A 22,805-nucleotide genomic window follows, 5' to 3' on the forward strand; every position below is an offset into this window, starting at 1 on the left:
CCTATTATCGATCCAGCAGAGGTGGGACGCAGAAACTGTTAAGGAACATGAATTCATGCATGTTCTCTGAGGATAAACTCAAGAGGAAAGAAAGGAAGCCGCTTCGGTCAAGTAAGAAATACAAGTGCTGGACTCTTTTGTGCATAGCTGAGCCCAACTATCAGTCCATTGAGAAAATCACAGCAAGTTTACTTTTTATACATTACAGGTACATGTGTAGTACTATATGAAAGACTACACAATTTTAGATAACACTGGGGGAGAAATGTTGGAACAACTGGAGAATTGATTTTAAAATCAGGCTACCAATTATTGACAAATACAGTATTTAAATGAGGCCCCTTAGCACTGCTGTGCGGAGTCATTCCTGAATACACAGGGAAACTGCTGCAGCTGGAACAAATGACCATCTCGTAGGGTCATTAGTAGGGCTGGGACGATTATCCGACGTAATCAACGTTGTCGATTATAAAAATTATTCGACGTGGAATTTTAGTGTCGACGCGTCGTGTAAAACCACACAGGGTAAATGTTAATAGAACAAAACCGGAACTTTCTAATGGGACCGTTTATATCCATCGTCTTTGGTTTACCCGGATAAAAGCGCAGCGCAAGGGCTGAGACAACGCGGTGACGTAATTGAAGTCATTGACTACGTGAATGATTTGCGTCTGTGTAATCTATTTGAACAACATGTCGGCGTCTACCAGCAGTACGACGGAGCGTGTGGAGCAACACGCGGCAAAAAAGGCTCGCACACGGTCCTCCAAAGTTTGGGAATACTTTAATCTTGACACCAACAGTGCGGTAGTCTGCAAAGTGCATCTGGCATATCACTCTAGCACGACAGTCATGCACGAGCACATAAAGAGGAAAATAATAATATAAATAATAAATAAATAATAATAATAATAATAAAAAATAATCGTTAGATTAGTCGAATAATTGAAAAAATAATCACTAGATTAATCGTTTAAAGAATAATCGTTTGGGACAGCCCTAGTCATTAGTGCTAGCTCATTCATACAAAATGCTTCATTTATTGTTGCTTTTGATTAAAAAAATGCCTCTGGGTTAAGGTCCACGTATGTAAACCTTGATTAAGAATGCAGAGGCCCTTAGGCACACAATCTTGGAGGTCCACTCTCCACACACATGCAATCCAGGCTTTAAATTACAGGTTGTCAGCGGAGGCCACTATCTGTTGGAAACACCTGTATCTTATACAGGATTTATGCTGACAGGTTACAGCCAATGGTCACAACTTGACGGACAATATCAACACCTGTAGATACATTCTCTCATACAGGATTTACACCACATGACTGCAACAGTACTTCCCTTGGCCAGCAGCGACAACGTGAACCTATTAACCTTCAATGTGTAGCTGAATAGCATAGACAAGAACATACTGCCCCACTTCCATCAGGTTCTATGACTCAGATTTCTCCATCAATCACAAACATTCATACTGCTTTGCATAGGTAGACCTATAACAAATAATAATATATATAACCTGTATTACGCAGGATTTCTTATTTATCACACATCCTGGAATAGAGACAACAATAAAATACTCCTGTGCTTTCCAAAAAGAACCAATGTCAACTACTTCTCATTGTACAAAACACAAAACCTTGGAGACAAGAATATATACCTTAGCTTAGGAGAGTCTATTATGTGTGATTAACAATATGAGAGAAAGCCTACCTCTTCTTTCTGGCCCTCCACTACATCATTGAAGTCCAGACTTCGTCCTCCTCTATTGCCAGCACTGATAGAGTTCAAGCGTTGTTGCCTCGTCCACGTTCTCAGTTCATTTTCGATTCTCCTCATGTGGGGAAAATAGTTGAAAAGTAACCTGCTCAAGTAAAGGTGAGGGTGGTGCAGATAAACAGGTGACTATTGCGGGGCTGTGGCTGAAGAAACGTTAGGGTCTTTCTCCTCCTCCTCGACGTTAGCATCGTCATCTCCATGCCGTTTGCTAATGCTAGCATTTATCTGCTAGCATGCTAGCGTTAATCTCGACTTCTGAAACAAGTCGAGATAAATGGTATTTTGTCCGAAATTCAGTTTCTGTGTTATCATTTTCCTTGCTGGTCTTTCTCTTTACTGCTCCACTGCTCCAACGTTTGTTTTTCAGGATGTTTTTTATCCGCCCGGACGACCGGCTTTGCCGCTAAATTTCCACGGTCACCACCTGACCTCTGCCCTGACGCGTCATCATCATGATACGTACACAGCCAGCAAACCAGTCGTAATATTTTTCCTATTTGCAAATAAAGTAACTCTTCATTCATTGGTTCGCATTTGAAAACACACAAACTCAATTAATTGATTTGATTTAAAAAAAAAAAAAAAAAAAAAAAAAAAAAAAAGCAGAATGAGTTGGTGGCCCCCTAGAGGTCGGAGGCCGCCGGGCACCGGCCCAATCATGCTTTCATGTATGTTCCAAAACAGACACGGGCAAATAAAAAATGTATATATTTTAAATGCCCATCTAGGGACAGGCATTGTAAATTAGCTAGGATGTAAAGGATGTGGCACATGCCATCAGTTCATGCTATATACTTAAATAAAAACATTGAATAGGTTATCACATTATAAAAGGAGTTATGGCTAATATTTTAGCAAACTGATGCCAGTTTACATATCCAGTAGGCACAGAGCAAAATTAGGATTGATTAAGAGTCATGTTTGTGTCCACTTGATTATCAGAACTTGTTTGCTTTTAAATGACTCCCAGCTAATACCATAAATGAAACCGACTCCAGCTCAGCTATACAATATGCAAGTCAGGTATTAGAAATTAGTAAACTACCATAGCTCCAACCAGGCATCCTCCCTTATGACTGAATTTTGCAATTTTGTGGCTCCAGCAGCTGCCAACATCAGAGCAGTAAGCCAAAAACAAAACCCATAGAACATCCATTCAGAAAACATAAATTTAAATAATTTTAAATTGTTCTTAATGAAATTACATGTAAAAATTGACATCATTGTGGAGATTCTAAACTCTGGGGGGCCCCAGGCAAAGAAGCCCATCGATGCCCATTGAAGACTCCCCACATGCAGACTATTGGCAGACACTATATCTACAGCATAGGGGCCCCAATTAGGTGGGTTTTGGGGCAACAGCAGAACACTGTATAGTGTCTTTATGTGAAGTTTAAGGGGGTTTATAGTTGCCGGAGGTCTCTTTTCCCCTCGGGAACTCCAAACATTTGTCTGGCTTGCCTCTCATAATATTGCGCCTCTGATCATTTATACTGGACATCTTTGCTCGTAACTGCAAATGGCAGTCACAAGTAACAATTTGAAAGCTTTGAACTTTCATATCCAGATATCCTTCAACGTGGCCTCATTAAACTGCACACAGCACATTTAGAGAGACAAGATTTTAAAAATCTAATAGTGGTGATCTGAGCTCTCTGTAGACAGAGTGCCCACTCTATGCAGCTGTGGGTAAGTTAGTTAAGTTTTGATTCATCACTCGGTGTGGGCAGAGAAGTGATCAGACACCGGGATTTAATTTAGGCAAATGGAGTGAGTCTATGTCTTCTCAGCAGGGGGGTGTGAAGCACTTTTAGATTTAAGCTGGTTAAAAGCAGTTGGATTTTTCATTTAAAAAAAACAAACAAAACTAAACACTGAAGCTTTTAGAAACACATGTATCATTTGCGATATTTAAACACACTCCCTCAATGTGTGCATGCAAAGTGTGACATACTAAAGCCAAACAAAATTTCTCCCACTGATGACATCCGCAGACGCCAAATGGATCTGTGTAATAGCTGGCATTATCATTACATAATGTGCTTAGTGGGATGAAGGGAGGGCAGAGGCAGAGTTTGCATCTGATGAAGCAGAACTGCTGCTAACTTAAAACACTCGATGGCTCCCGTTGAGAGACAGCACCAGCAATAATAACCCATAATGTGAACTGGCTGACAATCTAGTACGCTTTGTTAGTGCTGGGTTAGTCACAGGAAAACATGGGACACTACAGTGAGTCATTACTACTGCATGACAGCTTGCAGATAGACTCTTAATAGGATTCTACTGTGCTGGGCACGGCAGTGCTGAAGTCACTCTTTACATTGAACTGAGCATTATGAGGCTCAAGGGATGTTTTCAAGTGGATTGATGCAGCCCTCTGTTTTGCAAAGGTCTGAAATGGGTTTTGGTCTGGGTTCGGCAACAGATGGCTCCACAATACACTTCATTCTCCTCTGCCCTTACAGGAATACACAGTTTTTAGGAGATTATCCCATTGGTCAGATACCAAAATCATTCACACATTACTGCTAAACTGTTTGCTAATAGCAGCTGCTTTGAGAGAATTGTTATTCACCTGAAGCATCGTCGGTATGCTGTTCGGAAAATGCCTTTTATCTCTCCACAGTCCACTGAGGATGTCAGCATGGAGTATTGTCATGAATGATTTTGGTGTCTCTGATTTAGTCATGCAAGTCTTGAAATTATATTACTCCGAAAAGACAAAAGATACAGCAACAATCCTCATATTCTGAGTGTAAATTGGGATGGTACATAGGGAAATATTGAATTATTTTTCTCTCCCGCAGGCGACAACGGTGCTGCCATTTCATTTTCTGACATTATCATGTTTTTGTGGATAGGTGTTCTCACCGGGCCACTGAGAAAATTATGCGAGCTTAGAAAGAGAATTATTACAGTTTTATCCTCATTACAAAGATTGTTTGTTTTAGAATCAATTCTATAATTCATTTAATTAACTAAAAGGCTTCACTAAACTTCACATTAAAATCCTGTATGCAGAAAGCACTGACCTCTAAGGTTTTTGAAAGGTACATTGGCACAGTGCTGTACAAATGTTTTAGGCACTTTAGGCTGTATGCATGGGGTTAATTTGCAAACACACAGCCAGAGTCATAAAGACCAATCTTCAGCAACAAGAGGAACAAGGAGTCCTGCAACAGATGGTCTGGCCCTCACAGAGGCCTGATCTCAACATCACAGAGTCAGTCCGGGATTACATGAAGACACCGAGACAGCCTAAATCTACAGAAGGACTGTATCTACCTGCCAAGTACCTTTAAAGGCTGTGTGCAAGTACTGAGGAGAGCTGGAGCTAAATAAAAACTGTGTAAATATGCCTAAATATAATATAATATAATATAATGTAATATAATATATAATGGCCATTACAAACATTGCAACAGACATGAAAATATATTGTGTTGCAGGCCAGTTTGAGCTTCAACATGTCTGTCACACTGTATATCCCTGTTGATTCATTTCAGTTTGTGACACGAACATTTTGTCATGATTTTCCAGACATACTAAATGATAGTGTTTTATTTCTGCTGGTTTTCCTTTTGGACCACGTCTGTCAAATTGCTGACTATCTGATGTTGCTGCTAACCGGCGTTAAACCTAACACCATCCACACTTTCAACAGTGTGTACAACTGTGTCTACATCCTTTTTTCTATCTCGCGTGAGTCACAATCTCAAAGATGTCAGGAAACAACTGAGAAAATTCTGTCGCATTTCACAAACCTCAACTAAATATAGATTTTACTTCCTTTTTCTGACACATCATTTTGCCTTGTTCTGCTCAGCTCCCTCCTGCTCTGACTGCACCTCACCAGTTGACATCTACAAGCAAACACTGTAGCTCAAGTCTTGTACTGAGGAGACAGCAGTAGACCTGTGTGTGCATACATTACCACCACCACCACCACCACCGCCACCTCCCACCAACCCATCCGGCACTGCCCTGTCAACAGATACGGCTCTGAGGCTTATCTCTCAAAAAACACAACAGCCTGCTCTGTCATGTGGGTCACACCGGCTATTTCTCCTGGTCCCCGGCAGGGATGTGGCCCTCTACACCCACCGTAAACAACCACTAATTGATGTGGCAGAGATCCGGATGTCCAATTGGGTCTGATTACCCCCTCTCGCAGGGGAGCAGGGACACTTGGTGGGTGATGCACTTTTCCGTTTCAATTAAACTCAAGTTTTAGTCAGGATGAATCAGATAATGCTGCTGTTATGCAGATTAACCAGCAGGTTCTTAGCGAGGATTGAGATGTCCCTGTGTGATTTGGTTCATGAGGGAGTACACTGCCACGCCGCTCCACCCCCCCTCCAGAGGACGCATGCAGATACTGGATCAAGTCCCGCAGGACCATGAGCAGCCAATTTGGGGCAGCGCTGGCTCTTTTAAATCACAAACAACAGGAAGCAGAGAGTTCCTTCCTCTTATTTCACACAGCAACAGAGTCAAAGTTAAATCTCCTGCGCAGGTTTTCGAAAGTCTAACAAATCACAGCGCTGCTTGCTGCACTGCCAGCAAAGAGAAATTACTTTACCTCAGTGTGTGACTCATACGTATGAGGCCAAGAATTATCAGATCAACCTCACAACAAGTGTGTTGAAACTTTATCAACCCATACACATGCTGAGCTGATAAGGCAGGAGAAAGTGGTTAGAAATTCCACCATTCATAATTGTTATTCTTATGAGCCCGTTGCTGTCCAGTGGAAGCTGTTTCTCTGCTCATAACTGATAGGACGTGTTCCTGGCTTATATACTGAGCTTTTTCTCAAACAGCCTTGGTTTCAGCTGTCCTTCAGCAGATCTTTCAATGCTCCATATTATGGGAGCAATATAAAAGGAGAAATCCTTTCAAGGTACTGCACAGTATCAGCCTCTAATGCTTGTTGCATACTCCACTACTTATTTTTATTTTATTTTTTTATTCTTCAAGCAATGTTTTTTGCTGTACAAGGTTGTGGCGTCAAAATCTTTTCAAATTATAAAGAATTAAGTTGATTTCTCAGAGTTCTCACGTCAGAGTTTTTCTCCCTAATCGAAAACACGTACACAAACACAAAAAGATAATCTGTCTCGGTGCGTTTTGGTCCATTGAGTCTGTTTGTACAAAGAATTTCTTAATGGATGACTGTGAAGCTTTGGTGCAAAGTGAGGCATTCTGGAAAAGACCTGATGATCACTGATGATATTTGACTTATAAAGCTGCATTGCACCTGTGCACCTGTGACTGTCCCAGGATGAGGTGATGTTTTCTGTCACCACAGGAACAAGGAAAATACACGAAAACCTGAGCCAGGAATGCAAAGTATATCACCTTTGGTAAAGTGTTTTGTTGACGCTAATGTACAGTAACTGATAGCAGTAGTGACTTCCTTTAAAGCAGTCTCATGTGCTGCAGGAGTATTTTGTTTATACACCTTAGGTTTGTCCTCCCATGGCAGCAGCAGTAGCTTGGGATTATTTTGGATGTTGCATCAGACCCAAACGGCCATTTGTTATTTATTTTTTCATTTATTCATTCTAGTGCCTCCAGCCTACACCAGTTGACTCAAACATCCAATATTTTTTATTTCCAATTAATTCTAATTACATTGACAACACTTTTCTTTTCCTTGGAGTCGGAATCGTAATTATCCTTCATCACTGATGACTCTTCAAGTGATTGTAAAATCATTAAGATGATGCTGTGGCAGATGTTTGTGTCTAATTGCCTTATTAGCAGGGAGGATGGAGAGAAGCTGTGGTTTGACACTTACATAAACCTGCGCTGTGACTGATCCTCAACTGACACCTTGGCAACAAGTAAGTTAGTAGCTGCGCACCAACAGCAGTTTGATAAAGTTACAGAAACTGTATGCACGCCACAACATCCCATCACCTGTTGCATGTATCCAACCACATTTAGACTTCGCTGTTGAAAGCATATTGGATTGCTACTGTTACCAAGAAAAGTCAAGTGTAAATGAAACCAAAAGGCATTAGATGGATTAGAACCAAAGACACGTTCTATCCAGATGTTTTAAAGGTCCACATCTGTCTTTCCTAGTTGCATACGTAACCTCTGAGACCTCAGTGTGCTTTGATCTAGGACATATGACGTGTCTTCAAATGATGTCTAAAGGCAAAGGAGTTCATACCCGCTCCTGAATGGCTCCACTCTAAAGTGGGGTTGGAAGCCTTTGTAGTCTCTGTATGATGAACTGTACAAATCAGGTAAGGGTGGACAGTTTTAGGCAGAGGCTCCTCACAGCCATTCATAGTGTTGCACTTGGATGTATACACGAAAAAGTGAAAAAAAGGAAAAATCTTGAAAGAGAAGTTCAAACCCTGCCTTGCTTCTGCACCTCGTCCCTTTGAAAACGGGAGGCGATGGTAAATGGACTCTACTTATGTAGCACTTTTCTACCTATAAGTGGACAAAGCGCTCTCTCATTCACCCATTCTCACACGCTGTCAGTCACCCATCTGCATGCAAGGTACTGGCCTGCCCATCAGGAGCAACATGCGGGCAGGAGAAGCCCGACATTTGGACAGGAGGAGCTGGGATCAAACCGCCAAACGTCTGACTAATGGTCTGTCTCCTGATCAACAGCGGCTCCGGTCTTTGCCGAAGTTATCTCTCTTATGCTTGGCTGCACGTGGGGACAACAAGTAGAAAGCACTTCCTGTGGTTTCAGTACTTATGGTCATGTAGAGGATGTAAGGTGATACTTTATGTCTACACTCCTCTTGGATCTGCACGGCGAAACTAAGATGGATTTATTACCTGGCTCACAGATGCATGTACCTGTAGCTTATTGTAAATGAGAGTGTATGAAATATGTATTTTACCTGGGGTTAACAGTAACATTTACTACATAACAAACGCCAGGACAGAACTGGTTGACTGTTTGAAAAGCTTCAAAAACAAGGGCAAGACGTACCTCCTTGCAGCTGGCAATAGTTCCCAAGTGCGGTAAACAAAAGAGCTAACACCCTCAGAAAGTCACATCCCTGTGCAAAAGTCAAGTGTACCACAGATCGAGGGACTGCTCTGACAAATTAGGAGAACGCATCTCTCCATCTCTTTTTTCCCCCAGGGACTGAAATCCTGGTTGCCTGGCAGAGGTCAGAGAGCAACATCTGCCAGGCCCGACCTACCTCCCCTGCACTCTACCATCCCCCCTCCTGCCTGTCCAGTTCTGGATTAGAGATGGCCTAAACCTACCCCCCCCCCCTCTCTCTCCGCATGCCACTCTGCATGGATTAAGTCTTAGAGAAGCTGCCCTGCTGTCACACATTAACCTGCAATCACAAGTCTCTTGTGCGGAGAGCACACGCGACGAACCTCTAGAACGGGAGTCTGATACAAACGCTCTGTGCGGTGTTTGCACTGTTTTCGTGTACAGTGAGAGCAACACGTCGCTCAGAGCGAGCTGCAGCCGGGCCAAGTTCAGTGGGAACCGAATGCTAAAACAGAGACTAATTCACGGTTTCACTAATTTGTCAGATAGATCCTGAGGTTTGTTTAAAAAAAAAAACAACAAAAAAAAGATGATGCAGGTAGCAGCAGCTTTCATTCTGGCACTACATTTATTCGAGTTCTCAGCACTGGTGCAGACGCATCATCTGTCTGTGAAGATATTTGCTGGCAGTGAAAATGGTTTCACAGTATATAGAGGTCTTGATCCAGCTCTGTGATATGTTATTGCTCTAATAGCTCTTCTGTGTGCCATTAATTCCCATTATCATTCAGCCACTCGAATGTGTTAGATTTACGGAATGACATTCAGCAAAGGCTTTCTCAAAGGAGCCTCCCCTCTGTGATGAAGACAGATATGGACACACACACATCTTTATGCTTTGGAAAACACAACAGACCGACAGGACAAACACTAATGCTCACACAGCTGGAACTTGCCCGTCTTGCCACAAGCCAGTACAGTATGTGGACGAGCTTACAGATGCAGACAGACTCCGCTGAGCGCAAAACTGCGACTAATGTGAAGCTTCATCAACAAGCGCTGAGTGATTCAACCTGGTTAGACCGACCGACAGTACAGACTGAGCGTCCCTGTACACACTGGGGATATGAAAAATGCACACATACACTCGTTGGCAGACACATTGCAAGCGTTTGCTTCAGTAAAAACACACATATCATCCTTTCAGTTGGAGAAGGAGAGAAGAGGAGGAGGGAGGGAGGGAGGGAAGGAGGGGGAGCTGTATCCTTTGCAGCAGCAACAGTTGGCTGTCTGACGACTGAGAGGCAAAGAGTTAGGTGCAGCACAGAGACGCACACATGGGGGACACACAACATGCATGCACACACAGACAGACTCACAGACACACACACACACACACACATGCAGAGAGAGAGACACACACACACACACACAGACACACACACTGGGCAATCGGAAATAGAAAAAGATGGATGAGGAAGCTGAGAGAAGAAAAGGTGACAGATAAAGCCACAAAGCCACACGGCTGGAGGGATGCCTGGCAACCGGTGGCAAAAATGGAGATGCAGTAATAAGAGAAAGGGAGAGGGAGAGGAAGAACTAAAAGGGATAGACACACACATGTAGACATGTTGGAAAACACCATGGTAAACAGTAGGACGGAGATACCAAAAAGGGGAAATCATCACTCACTTGAGTCATCTGAGTCGTATCCCTCCACATCAGGCTCCTCGTCCCTCCTGCCGGCCTGTAAGGAGGCGGAGGCTCCGGCACAAGCCCGGTCTGGGTTGTCCTCATTGGGGCGGTCACTTTCGGGAGTGGCGGCGGCCGAGGAGGTGGAGAGGGCAGAGCGCAGGGACCCGGCGTGGGGCGCAGCAGGGGGGAGGCCCCGTGGGTAACGGGGGAAGTAGTCAGAAATCTGCTTGATGGGCTGGATGGGGCCAGGGCACACATCAATGGCCATGTGCTCCTGGATGCTGATGGTGGGTTTCTCGCCTTTGCGTTGTGTCATGCATGCGGTCCAGCCCGGAGCCTACTCCCAAAACCAAAAAACTGAGAAAAGAAATTAAAAAAAAAAAAAGAAGATAAACAGACCCACCCCCCTCGTACTCCTCTTCCTCCTCCTCCTCCTCTTGCTTCCCTGGAAGAGGTGGGTGTTGTCCTGGGTGGGTGCTGTGGTCCAGGTGATCTGTGGATGTCACCACACTGGTCTACATGGAGATCTGGAGGCTGCTGCTGCTGCTGCTGCTGCTGCTGCTGTTGCTGCTGCTGCTGCGTCTTCCTGTGCTGTCCTCAGACCCAGACCATGCTGTCTGACAGCCTCACACACACTACTACCTACCCTCCTGCTCTCTCCTCTTCCTATACCCCCACACTCTGCCCACGTCTGTGCTGCCTATCTGAGAGAGAGAGCAGAGAGAGTGGTGTGTGTGTGTGTGTGTAAGGGAGTGTGAGGGAGAGGGAAGGGATTAGAGAGGATGGGGGGGAGGGATCAGCTGATGTCACTGCCTAGCAACCGAGTGGTAAACAGGAACCGTCGGCTGAGGTGCTTAATTATGATATTAACCCCATCCATCTGTCAGTGGGAGGGAAGATCCAGTGCAGTGCCGGACTCATGCACGTGCAAATGTGTGTGTGTGTGTGTGTGTGTATGTGTACACCTCTGGAATGATAACCTGGACAGTGAACCATGAACTGATGTTTTGTGTTTGAGAATTATGTCCAGGATGTTTTGGTTTTTTTTGTACTTAAAATGAGTCTTTTACACTCTTTCACCTGAACACGTTTCAACTGTAAATATTCAAATTAAATTAAAAATCACAAGGAGAAAAAGGTGCAGAGGGGACCGCCCCGGCCAAAATCTCCCCCAAGGCCCCAAAATGGCTAATACCACACCTGCTTCCTGCCACTTCTCTGCCATCACACCCTGATTTTTCAAAACACATATTTTCATTAATTCTTTCACTCAATGACACTTGTCTGTTCAAATGCACAGACCTATTTGCCCTTCCTGATGTTATCGCACGTTACTTAATTGCTTGCCGTCTGTTGCACTTTAATGGATTGCAGTGGAAATCTGTGACGCTGTACACTTTCACACTTGTTTAATAAACATAATATTTCCACATTTCACCATCCGGCTTCACTAAGGCAAGACCTTTGTGTAAGATTACACCTGTCCTCTCATTGTACATCAGTGGTACTAGATCCACAAGCTATCCCACAGGACTTCACACATACAGAGAAGAAAACAATTAGTTTAATGACATCGCTTTAGGGGATTTCTGGATAAAGATGCCGCAGAGTCAAACAACAATACAAACACTTACCCCCTCCTGCAAAAGATGCATGTGCAGCTTCAAATCCAAAACTAGGAATATAATTTATTTATATTCACAATATATCAAAGTCGTTTTTTCTCCACCAGGCACACTAGCAAAGTGCTCAGACACTTTAAATGCAACTTACATTGCATAACAAAGCGACTTGCGGGCTCTCAGGAGAGGCTGTGCCTGCGGATTTACTGAGAATCCCATTCACTCATTCACAAACTGAACAAACATGTCTGCAGTGAACAGATGATGCAGCTCCCTCTTGTGTCAGTTGTTAGCAACAGGTTACAGCTTTCTGAAGATTGAAATTCAGAGGCTGTGCCCCTAACAGATGGTTATATTAGTTTCATAAGATAATTTGACACCAGATGAAGAACTTTGATGAAGTTTGAGCTTTTGCAGGTGGTGGTGCTCTTTTCAGCTGTTTCCTGTTCACTACCTGTGCTACCTGCCTGTGTCTTCTTCTATTTATTCTAAAGCAAACCAGAAACACAAAAGACATCCCTTATGCGTTATGAACCAGCAAAGGACACTTGACATCGCTGCTGTGGAAGTGATTTTACCTCCAGAAAACGCCTCTCTTCTTGTGCCTTTCGGAACAGGTGGCCTCAATTAAGTCCCGTGGCGTCCCCACAGGACACACGCTGAGGATTTCCTGCCTGTCATCAGAGGTGACAAAGTCATTCTGATAAACATCAGGTCCAGTGGATCAGTTTATTTTGATTTGGCAAATCATCCGCGTCCAACAAGGTAATAAGATTGGACATTGTTATTTTGAGGAAAAAATTATAGTAAATATTCTTTGGTAGTTTGTTGTGACTGTAAAATCGAGGACAGAGCCTTTCTTAAAATTTCATCATGGGAAAGGTTTTTTGTGAGTTTGAAGATTAAAGGCTTGTGTGGTTTGTGTGTGTGTGTGTGTGTGTGTGTGTCTGTGTGTGTGTGTGTGTGTGTGTGTGTGTGTGTGTGTGTGTGTGTATGTTCACACATACACAATGGGGGCTTCAGAGAGATGTAGTGAAACTACAATTGCTTGGTAATAATGCAGTGAGAGATGGCAGTGTGGGACTCTGGGGTATTTAAAGTAGCCCTCTCTTAATCCCTAGCCACACTGAGGCAATTATCTCAAATAAGCAGAGAGACAACAGTAAACACAAGTAGAGCAGCAGGTAGCCCTTTCTACAAGAACACAAAAACGAAGAAATCCATAACAAATAGCATCAGCTTCAGTTACAGAATGAAGACAAGAATAAATACAAATTCTTCCTCGGCAAACTTGGCACTCCGTGTACTTTGTGTTTCCAATATAGTATGCATTTAAATCCTCAAACTGTCAAACTGTTACTTACTTTTCTTACATCAGGACAGAATAGTTTGCAGATACAAATGACTTTTGATAAAATGCAGATTACAGTTTACGGCCTCATGATCCTTCAAACTGACTAATTTGTATATTGTTCAACCCCGTCTCACGGCGAAAGTGTTTATACCTGTTCCAAATGCACACACACAAGCATGGGGCAATAAGCTTCTCATAGTTTCCTCCTCGCTGCATCACACTCCCTCCCTGATCTCTCCTCCAGAAGTGTGTTCTGTGTGTCTTGGTAGCCACAACGCAAAGAGCTGTACAAATTTGGAAAAACAGAAAGTACACATAAAAAGCAGCGCCGGTAGTTGTGTGAAGATAAGCTAGATAAAAAAAAAAGAGTTGAGAAGTTCAGACACTGCCTGCTTTCACATCTCTGCACACCAGTCCAATTGCTATGTAAAACAGGAGTAATTGTTTGATCGTTCTGTTTTGAAAAATCACAAAAGCTGTCAAACGCCGTCACGTACTGATTTTCCCCGTCAGAAAGTGGGTTTCAAATACATTCTCTGAACCATAATGAAGCCTTTGCACTTCATCTTGAGTCCTGTGGTGTATTTAAATAATCATTTGCCGTGCCTTCCTTCACTTCCTTTTAGCTCTAAAAAGTCACTGTACTCCACAAGCTGATGAATGTTGCTGTACAACTAATGTGTGTCTAAATAAGCAACTATTTGTTCAACATTTCAAAACAGAAGGTGACGATATGTCAGTATTGTCAGTAAAAAAAATCAGTTATCACAGGTTCAGTAATGATAAAAATTAGATGTATTCTATATTGCACTTTTCTGAGCAAACTTAGTGTGTGTTATGAGCTGGAAGCAGCACACTCACGTGCAGGTGATTGGGTTAAGAAAGAGCACTCTGATTACTGATTGGGTATTTTGAAGTTCCTCTCCAGACATGTTTTAAACTATGTAAAAATACTCTAGGTTTGACAGGTGAAAGAGCAGCGCGCATCAAGATAGTTAGCGGAGGACACGCCGGAGAGAATCAGCCACATGCTTGAGCCTCAGTCAGACCCAGACTCAGGAGTTTGTTGTGACCAAACAACAAGCATATGTATCAGACCTTAGTGTAGTTATTTGTTTATGCTGTTTGTCAGCTTGTTAGCTTGTAACTAGCAGTGGCTAACACAGTGTTAGTGGTTGTGCAGATGCAAACTCTTGCCCTCTGTGCTGACAAGGTTTCGGTGACAGGTGTGTATCAGGTTGGTTAGCATTAGAGGAAACATCAGACAGACTCAGCCTCATGTTTGAGCCTCAGTCAGACCCAGACTCAGATGAGGAGTCTGTTGCGCATCAAAACTGGTGATTAGCAGACGTAACGGTTAGCGCAGTCTGTTATTTGTTTATGTTGTTTGTTAGCTCGCAACTGACAGTGGCTGATACAGTGTTAGTGGTTGTGCTAATGCTAACTCTCACTCTCTGTGCTGACAAGGTTTCGGGTTTATTTTACCTCACCCTCTGTCTCTACAAATTGACGGGATTGGGTCCTGACGTATGAAAACCCATGTCTTGTCTTACATAAAAAAACATTAACGATAACAAGGTTAAAAACTATATTTTCATCGGAGAGGGTCTTTAAGCTCACTGTGACTCATTCTTCCCCTGTCCATGTCCAACATCTTGACAAATGTGTGTTACCTTGTTTGTTTTGCTTGTGTTTCCTGTTTCCTGCTAATGACAAGTCACAAAGTATTCTTCAATTTTAAGTGCACTCTGGTGAGTCACTGAGAGTTTTGTCATGGAGGGGCCAGACCAGTCTCTCTCAAACTTAAATTAATGTTCTTGGGGTCCAAAGGTTTAAATAGGAAACACCTCAAACATGAATATACTGCTCACTAAATATGCCATACAGGGCAGATGATTTCCCCTCTGAAGCTGACTTTATGGAATAGTTTGTGGAGATACAAACAGCCTGGTGATCACGTTGTCTGTGGGTAATGAGGCACACCAAGCAATTTCAATTTGGATACTGATGGCATGTCATCACCTCGCTGCAACTGTAGCATCCGAATGACAGAAAAAAAAATGTCTGTGTACCTGTGTAAGAAATAATGAGCTGTTGAAAGTTATGTACAGAAGCAGATATGCATGTCTATAAAATATGTTTCATTGTGCTCGTCAGTTCATTTTATTTATTGTATTTTGCAACTGTGGCAGCAACACAGTGCTCACTAGTGTCATTTGCGAATACAGAAGCAGCTGTGTATTTATGAGGAACATTTTTTAGGATTAGATCAATCAGATGTGATTTTTCAGGACATTTCAGAATAGGTCTAGTGGGACTATCTGAAATGACCTGAAGAAAAATCACGTTTTATTGTTCTAATCCCACAAATGTTCCTCATGAATACACAGCTGCTTCTGTAATCGCACATGACATTAGTAAGCACTGTCTTGTTGCCACAGTTATAAATACAAGGACTCCCAAAACACATCATTATTAAGAGCCACATGAAACATTTTACACAACAAGGTTTTGTTCATGGCCTGTTTTGAAAATTAATCTCATTACTGACATTGAAAATACCTGGAAATTCTTTTATGATGTTTTTTACTGAAACTGTTGACCAGCACTCTCCCTTCAGAAAGGACAGAGTTAAAGGCCGAAATGATGCACAGTTCAGATTTATCCAATTTACTTCATGAGCGCAGGCTTAATTCAGTTGGGTTTTTTTTTCTTTTTGCTTTTCAGGCAACTGTGCCACGAGTGCACAGTTGCAATTAGAAAAGCCAAAGCTGATCGCTTCCTCACAGAAACTACAAACAATCCAAATAATCCCTTCACGTTTAAACTATTAAATCCTTATTTAAAAATAAAAATGGCATAGAGGTTCCTCCGTGCATCGTTTCACATTAAGTTTCTCATAATGTCGAAATGCTTGCTCCTTGTTTGATTCTCTGAACATTAGTCATGAGAATTCCCCATCTGTTTGTTCTGACGGTCATGATATGGTAAATCAGTCCTTTAGTGTCAATCCAGTCTCAGAGATGCATAAAGGCCTCAAACTTTTTGACACCAGAACATCGGAGGGTCCTGATCATTTTGAGCCTTCTTTTCTAAAGCTAGAAGCTGATTTCATTGCACAACCTCTGACGCATCTTTTTAATCTCTCTCTCTCTCTGGACATGAACGAAATTCCTCTTATATGGAAATCTGCCTTTGTTCTTCCCTTGCTTAAAGGGGGTGACCCTACAGTATTAAATCATTATCGGCCCATCTCCAAATTGTCTGTGCTGGTTAAGCTTCTCTAATCCCTTGTGAGTGAACTGAAATAGTTCTTTTTTCTTAACAATATCTTATATGACTTTCAATCAGGTTTTAGGAAAAAACACAGCTCTACTACAGCGGCCTTAAAAGTAGTATGATTTTATTCAGTCTTTAGACAACAAATAAGATTGTGAAGCCCTTTTTATTGACTTATCTAAGGCAATATTGAAGCAAATCAGTGTAAGACTGTCAGAAAATATCTGTTGGTTTTAAAATGATCTATCAGGCAGATCTCAGTGTGTGCAGGCAGCAGGTATCGCTTATAGCTCCCTTAGTCTAAGGGCGCACCCCAGGGATCGGTCCTGGGACCACTCCTATTCATTATATATATCAACAGTGTCAATCAAAATGTTCTAAACGCAAATGTCCACTTTTATGCAGATGATATTGTGATGTACTACTCTGTGTCTACACCAGTCCAGGCTCTTTGTCTGCTTATTTTAACTTCAAATGAATAATGAAAGAAAACTGAGGTTTAAAGCTTTTACTCACCTTTGATCAATGTATTCTCTGGTTGGATAATCTACTTTGTCCACCTGTAGACTTAATCTTTTGCATGTTCTTATTTGTGAGGCTATTCTTGGTCTGCTGGCAAGTTATTATGCTTGCTCTCAGGACTTATTCCTACTGTCTGTCCCTAAAGACTGTACTGAATTGTAAAAGGGTGTTTAGGTATTCTGCTCCCTCTGTTTCGAATCAGTTGCAAAACTACCTGTATCTCAGGGATCTGGGCTCACAAGATGCATTTAAAGTCATTTTAACTGACTTGGAGACAGAAACATCTGACTGTAGATGTTTCGTCTGATTCATATTGCCCATTTGATCCCAGATATTGATTTCTTGTAATGAATATTTGATGAATTTCTGTAATGTATTCTTTATTTTCATTGCAAATTTATGTATGTATGTCTGCTAATTACGATGTTGCCTGTTTCTGGTTTTTAATCTCAATGAGACTTTTCCTGGTTAAATAATGGTTAAAAGAATTTACTGAATTCATTGAATAATTACAACCAGGTATGCATTTATATGCATTCAAAGATGGCATTACTGCCAATACTGTAAGACAGTAGACTATGTCTAGATGATTTCATGAACTGAACTCTGTACAATAATCCTGTTTATATGACAGTATTACTGTTCACTGAAGTTCTGATATATGAAAATCCAGAGAAGAAAAAAATCGCAGCTGTATTGGATTAACAAAACACACTCTTTTTCCCACCATCATCAAATGTAGTAATATTTTTAATTTAGTATAAATTTAATTTAGTAAATCTGATAAACCTATAGTCCAATTTTTACAAGATTATTTCATTCAGAAAAAAATCACAGCTAGATCGAAGCCAATGCACACTCTACCTTCTAGTCTTCATTGTCTTAAGCATTTTAAAATTGTATTTTTGATGTGCATGTGCAGAGGCGTGTGTGTGTGTGTGTGTGTGTGTGTGTATGTGTGTGCGTGTGTGCGTGTGTCTGCCATGTCAGCCTGCTAAAAATGCATAGAGCACCTTCAACTACACTTCAAGCTGATCTGAGAGGGAAAGAAAATTACACCGCATCACCCAGTTTGTATTTACTCTTCCCACAAGTGCTCATTTTAGTGCAACAAATGACACGGTGCACCATGAAATTACAGAATGGGGAAAAATCCACTTGTGTCCAACAAAATTAACATGTTGCCTGACCCAGGTCACTGCAATCGTTCTACAGCACAATAGGACCTTTTTTTTTCTTTTGATAATGAGGCAAAGTGCATCCCCGTCCAAAAGAGGAGGTCTGGACAATCAGATTATTATCTTTGTTCACTTTGCATTTTAATTGTGTGTGTGGCAACAACCAAACAATTATAACCTGATGCTTCAATCATGCATCTTAATTCCAGTGTTTAAGAGGGTCTTTGTGTTTATATTCTAACTTGACCTAATGGAACAAGTGAGCTGGTGTTTTGCTGGTGCTCAGGAGGAAGGAACATGCCTGGAACTCCACTGAAACTATTAACTCGTAGTGTTTTGCAGGTTTTTATCATAAATTATAACTGTCAACAGCAGCTACCGAGAGCCAGACTCCACTTCCTGTAAAGCTGTTGTTCCACTGGCTTCTGGCATTAAGTGTTTCTTTCAACTGATGAATACTTTTTGAACCGAGCCTGCAAGTTACATTATCTTCTGTAAGAAACTGGATCTTATTTTTAGGCCATAAATTGTATCAGTATTAATGAACCTAACATTGTTCTTGTTGAGTTAATAGCTGAGATCTGTGAAACATGAGCACCATCGCTTGAAGTCACACAGTCAGAAAGGTTTTAGCAAATGTATCTACCTAAATGATAAATGGTAAAATTAATAACCAAACAGTTGTAAATATTCATCAGAGTTTACAGACCGACTGCCTGGTTTAACTTTGAGCAAATGTTCTTGCCGTAGTTGCAGTGAGAGATAATTACTGACATTTCAAGTGAGCTCACTTTACTGTTTTACCTCCAGATTTCAGAAATTACTTATGATAACTTGTAGAAACAACAGCAACGACCAGAAAAAAAAGATCCAATTGAGCTTCGAATTACGATTTATTGAGTTCATTGCGGTGCATCTAGAGCATATCCTGACAGGCAACACTCTCTGTATGTACGACAAAAAGAAGAAAATGTTTGTTGAAAAAGTTTCTCTATGTAATGATTTTGGCCAAATTAAGTGAATAATTCTCCAGCCAAGCAGACCTCCTGGCTCTCCACGAGCCCATTACCTTTTATTGTGAGTTTCATTTTTAATATTAGTCTTTAGTCAGTCCATATTTCATCCAGCCTGTGCACTCTGCTGTTTCTGACAATGTGCGTCTGTTGGCGAATGAGCTGTTGCTGCCTTTTTTAACCAGCTGTGTCCTTGATCATTAAATATCTGCAGAGAGGGAAGTAAATCCGTCGACTGACTGTATTGACTGCAACTTCCTCCTCGGCCGCTCACTTCTCTCCGCTAAACAACGGTTAGCTATCTGTTGGACACAAACAAGCAGCTTTGTACATAACTGTGTCCTAAAGCAGTCTTTGTTTACGCCGTTGTTATTCAGAGCAAGAGTGCACATAAAGAAAAGGGATAAACAATCTTTCCCTAATTGCATGCCATGTCTGGAAAAATCTGATTAATGGTCTCTTAACAAGTGCTCCAAGGAGGCTCTGCCACTGCTGTCACCCAGGAATTCAGTGTAAATGAGGGAGTCAAGGGTAAGAGTGACCTTTTCAAATATGCTTGTTCATAATGTCCCATACTCACGCCTGAAATTCTGCCCTTAATTTTAGCTGCACATGGTTCAAGCACACAGACACAAACATAGAATGACTCTTCTCACATCCCACATCAACAGGCGCATGCATTGAAGTTTTAGCTTTATAAAACTGCTCTGAGGTAGAACTGCTGTCAGGACAGAAATATCATTTAGTGGTAATGGCTACAACTTTAATACTGGAGGCTGTTTTTCACTTCCTGTCTCAAAAACGAATGTGAGGCAACGTTCTGTTATGTACGGTGGAATGAAAATATGGAATGGTTTGCCATCTAGACATTACACATTCAAGGAAGCTATTTGTAAGTTTTGCTGTGGCTACATAGCTAACGTTAGCCTTAACAGCTGTTTACTTACCAGTCTAAAAGAAATGCTGCGAGTTCAGCATCAAACTTTATTCCTTTACTGTCCTTCACTGGAAAGCAAACCTCTTGTTTTGCTTCTATATCTATCACTACTTTTCTTTTACTGAAACTAGCATGCTAACCAGCAGCAAGATAACATGTTGTCTTGTAAACACAACAATGTTTGAAGCTCTGGGCAGGACTGGTAAGTAAATAGCTGTTTATGCTAACGCTGGCTGTGTAGCAATAGCAAAACTTACAAATAGCTCCTTTAACAGTTTAAAGAAATATCTAATGGCACAGAAGACCATCTTTTGTTACGTAATAATCTGACCATATGATCATTAAGGAGAAACTTTCTTGGTTATTTTTCATTTTTGTTTCATTTTATTTGATTTTAATAGCCATTGTTTTAATTTTTGAATTGTTTGTGACTAGATATAGTGTTGGTAATTGTAGTCATTGTTGTTGTTTTCGTTATTAGTAGTTTTATTGTTGATTCTTTTCTTTTCTTTGTTTGTTTACCTGTTTGTTTGTTTGTTTGTTTGTTGTTGTAGTTTGCTTGTTTGTTGTTGTTTTTTTTGTCTCCCTCCGTCATGTTTACAGGGAGAGTATAGTTGCTAGCTTGGCAATGATGGGGATTCAAATAAATAAATAAAATAAACAAACCTCACATGTAATCAGATTAAAACAAGTAGGCAGAGCCAAAATTTCACTCTTGACTTTAAGAAAACATGCTGAAACATTTTCAGTGGAACCAACTGTACTCATGAATTTTATGGTTCTGGTAAATGCCCGGGATCTAAATAGATCAAGACCTAAAAACTTCAGTTTTAGTGTTTTGTATTTTTCCTCTTTACATGCCCTTACATGAGTTCAAACACTGATTTTTATTCTCCTCAGGTGCCATACAGTAAAACAGATCAACATTATGTCAGACACTGCCCTTCAGTGTCTGACATAATGTTGAGACTGATTTGATCCATTATAAATGGCTTTCAGGGACAGAGGCAATCTGTGTCCTTCCTGAGCTGCATCAACCTGCAGACTGAGGAACAACAAGGCCTGTGTTATGCTTATGTTTCAAATTGAAAATAAAGCACTCATAAAACAAAAAAGATGTTTAGCTGTCAGGGTGGATTTTACTGGACTTCCTGACAAAACACCGAATACAGTATTTTCAGGGTACAAGAGTTTTCAGTTTTAGATTTAAATGAATTGAGTGTCTCTGCCCTTCAAACATCCACTGCCAGTAAAGTCTGTGTCATCTGCCTCAGGTGATGTCTACAGTCATTTATGAAAGATTCATATAAGAGAGGATACACAGTAGACCTGCCTCTCATCTATATGTCTGCCAACCCTGCCCTCTGCTGGTGACAACATGCGGTGGATCTTCTGCTTCCACAAACAAATTTGGTTTTAGTATTCACAGGAGTGTGCTTTCCCTCCACACAATCGTTGAGTGTGCCTGCTCCCGGTGTTTCTGGGAAAATTGAAATGGATGATTGAAACATTGTGGAGTGTGGACAAGAGCGGTTTGTGACATCATCAGCTGAACTGATGCAAGTGAGCAGCTGGCACGCCTGCTAGTTATTATTAGCTGTTGCTTCCCAAGAACCTGTGCCTGCTCCTGTTGATGGTTTTAAAGAGCACCTACCCCCCCACCCCTTAGGTCTATCAAATGTATTGTCATGTATTAAATATTATATATTGGGAGTCTTATTTTTGATTTTGATTCTTCCTGATCAAAACTTTCTCCTAGTGCTGTTAAAATGTTTATTCATGAGCCTGTAAACAACAGGCCACATAATTCCTCACAGGTCTTTGTTACTGTAGTTATGTGGACATGTGATAACAGAAAAAAAGCACGGGTATTATTAATTATATCAATGATGGCTCAGGTCCATTCAGGCGTTCCAGTAAACACTGTGAGAGAGCCAGCACTGATGAGCCCTAAATGGGATCCACCCATTATTAACGTCATTAGTTACGCCTGTGCTTTTCCTTTCGATAACATCTGAAGCTGTCCACTGTGAAAAGGCCTGTCTGGACAGAGACTATTGTGCGTTCATGTAGGTTTTTCTCCAATGAGCTCTTGAAATGACTAACGGAGAATCGTTGTAACTGTTGGTACGGTGCAGTGTTGTGTGCAAAGCTGAGCAACTGCAACCAAACAGGTTCCACTCCAAAGCTTAGAGCATCTCATAAACATTACGACTGATTTGCTTAATGACGCCTCAGTTCCATCACATGTCCCGGTTACCGTTCCAGTGAGAGAGCATGCAATCTGTTATAAATGTTATAATGTCTGTGGTTTTCCTGCAATGACGTGTCATAATGTCTTCCATGAAAAGGTCTATTGTGCCCCTACATTGGGCCAAACATCACAAAAAAATTGTGGTGTGTGTGAGTAGTGGTGTGTGTGTGCTGTGTGGGGG

At 41.5% G+C, this 22,805-nt stretch overlaps 1 protein-coding gene across 1 annotated transcript in view; it reads right to left on the minus strand.

Annotated features, from left to right (window-relative positions):
- The window catches only part of doc2b (double C2 domain beta), a 106,510-nt gene extending 95,729 nt beyond the window's left edge, over positions 1 to 10,781 (minus strand). The window contains exon 1 of the mRNA XM_022738995.1: positions 10,463 to 10,781. Coding sequence (XP_022594716.1) covers positions 10,463 to 10,781 — 319 coding nt within the window. The remainder of the gene's footprint in view (positions 1 to 10,462) is intronic.
- Positions 10,782 to 22,805: the final 12,024 nt, after the last annotated feature.

The sequence above is a fragment of the Seriola dumerili genome, unplaced genomic scaffold (assembly GCF_002260705.1).
Source record: "Seriola dumerili isolate Sdu_G_001 unplaced genomic scaffold, Sdu_1.0 BDQW01000040.1, whole genome shotgun sequence".
Lineage (NCBI taxonomy): Eukaryota > Metazoa > Chordata > Actinopteri > Carangiformes > Carangidae > Seriola > Seriola dumerili.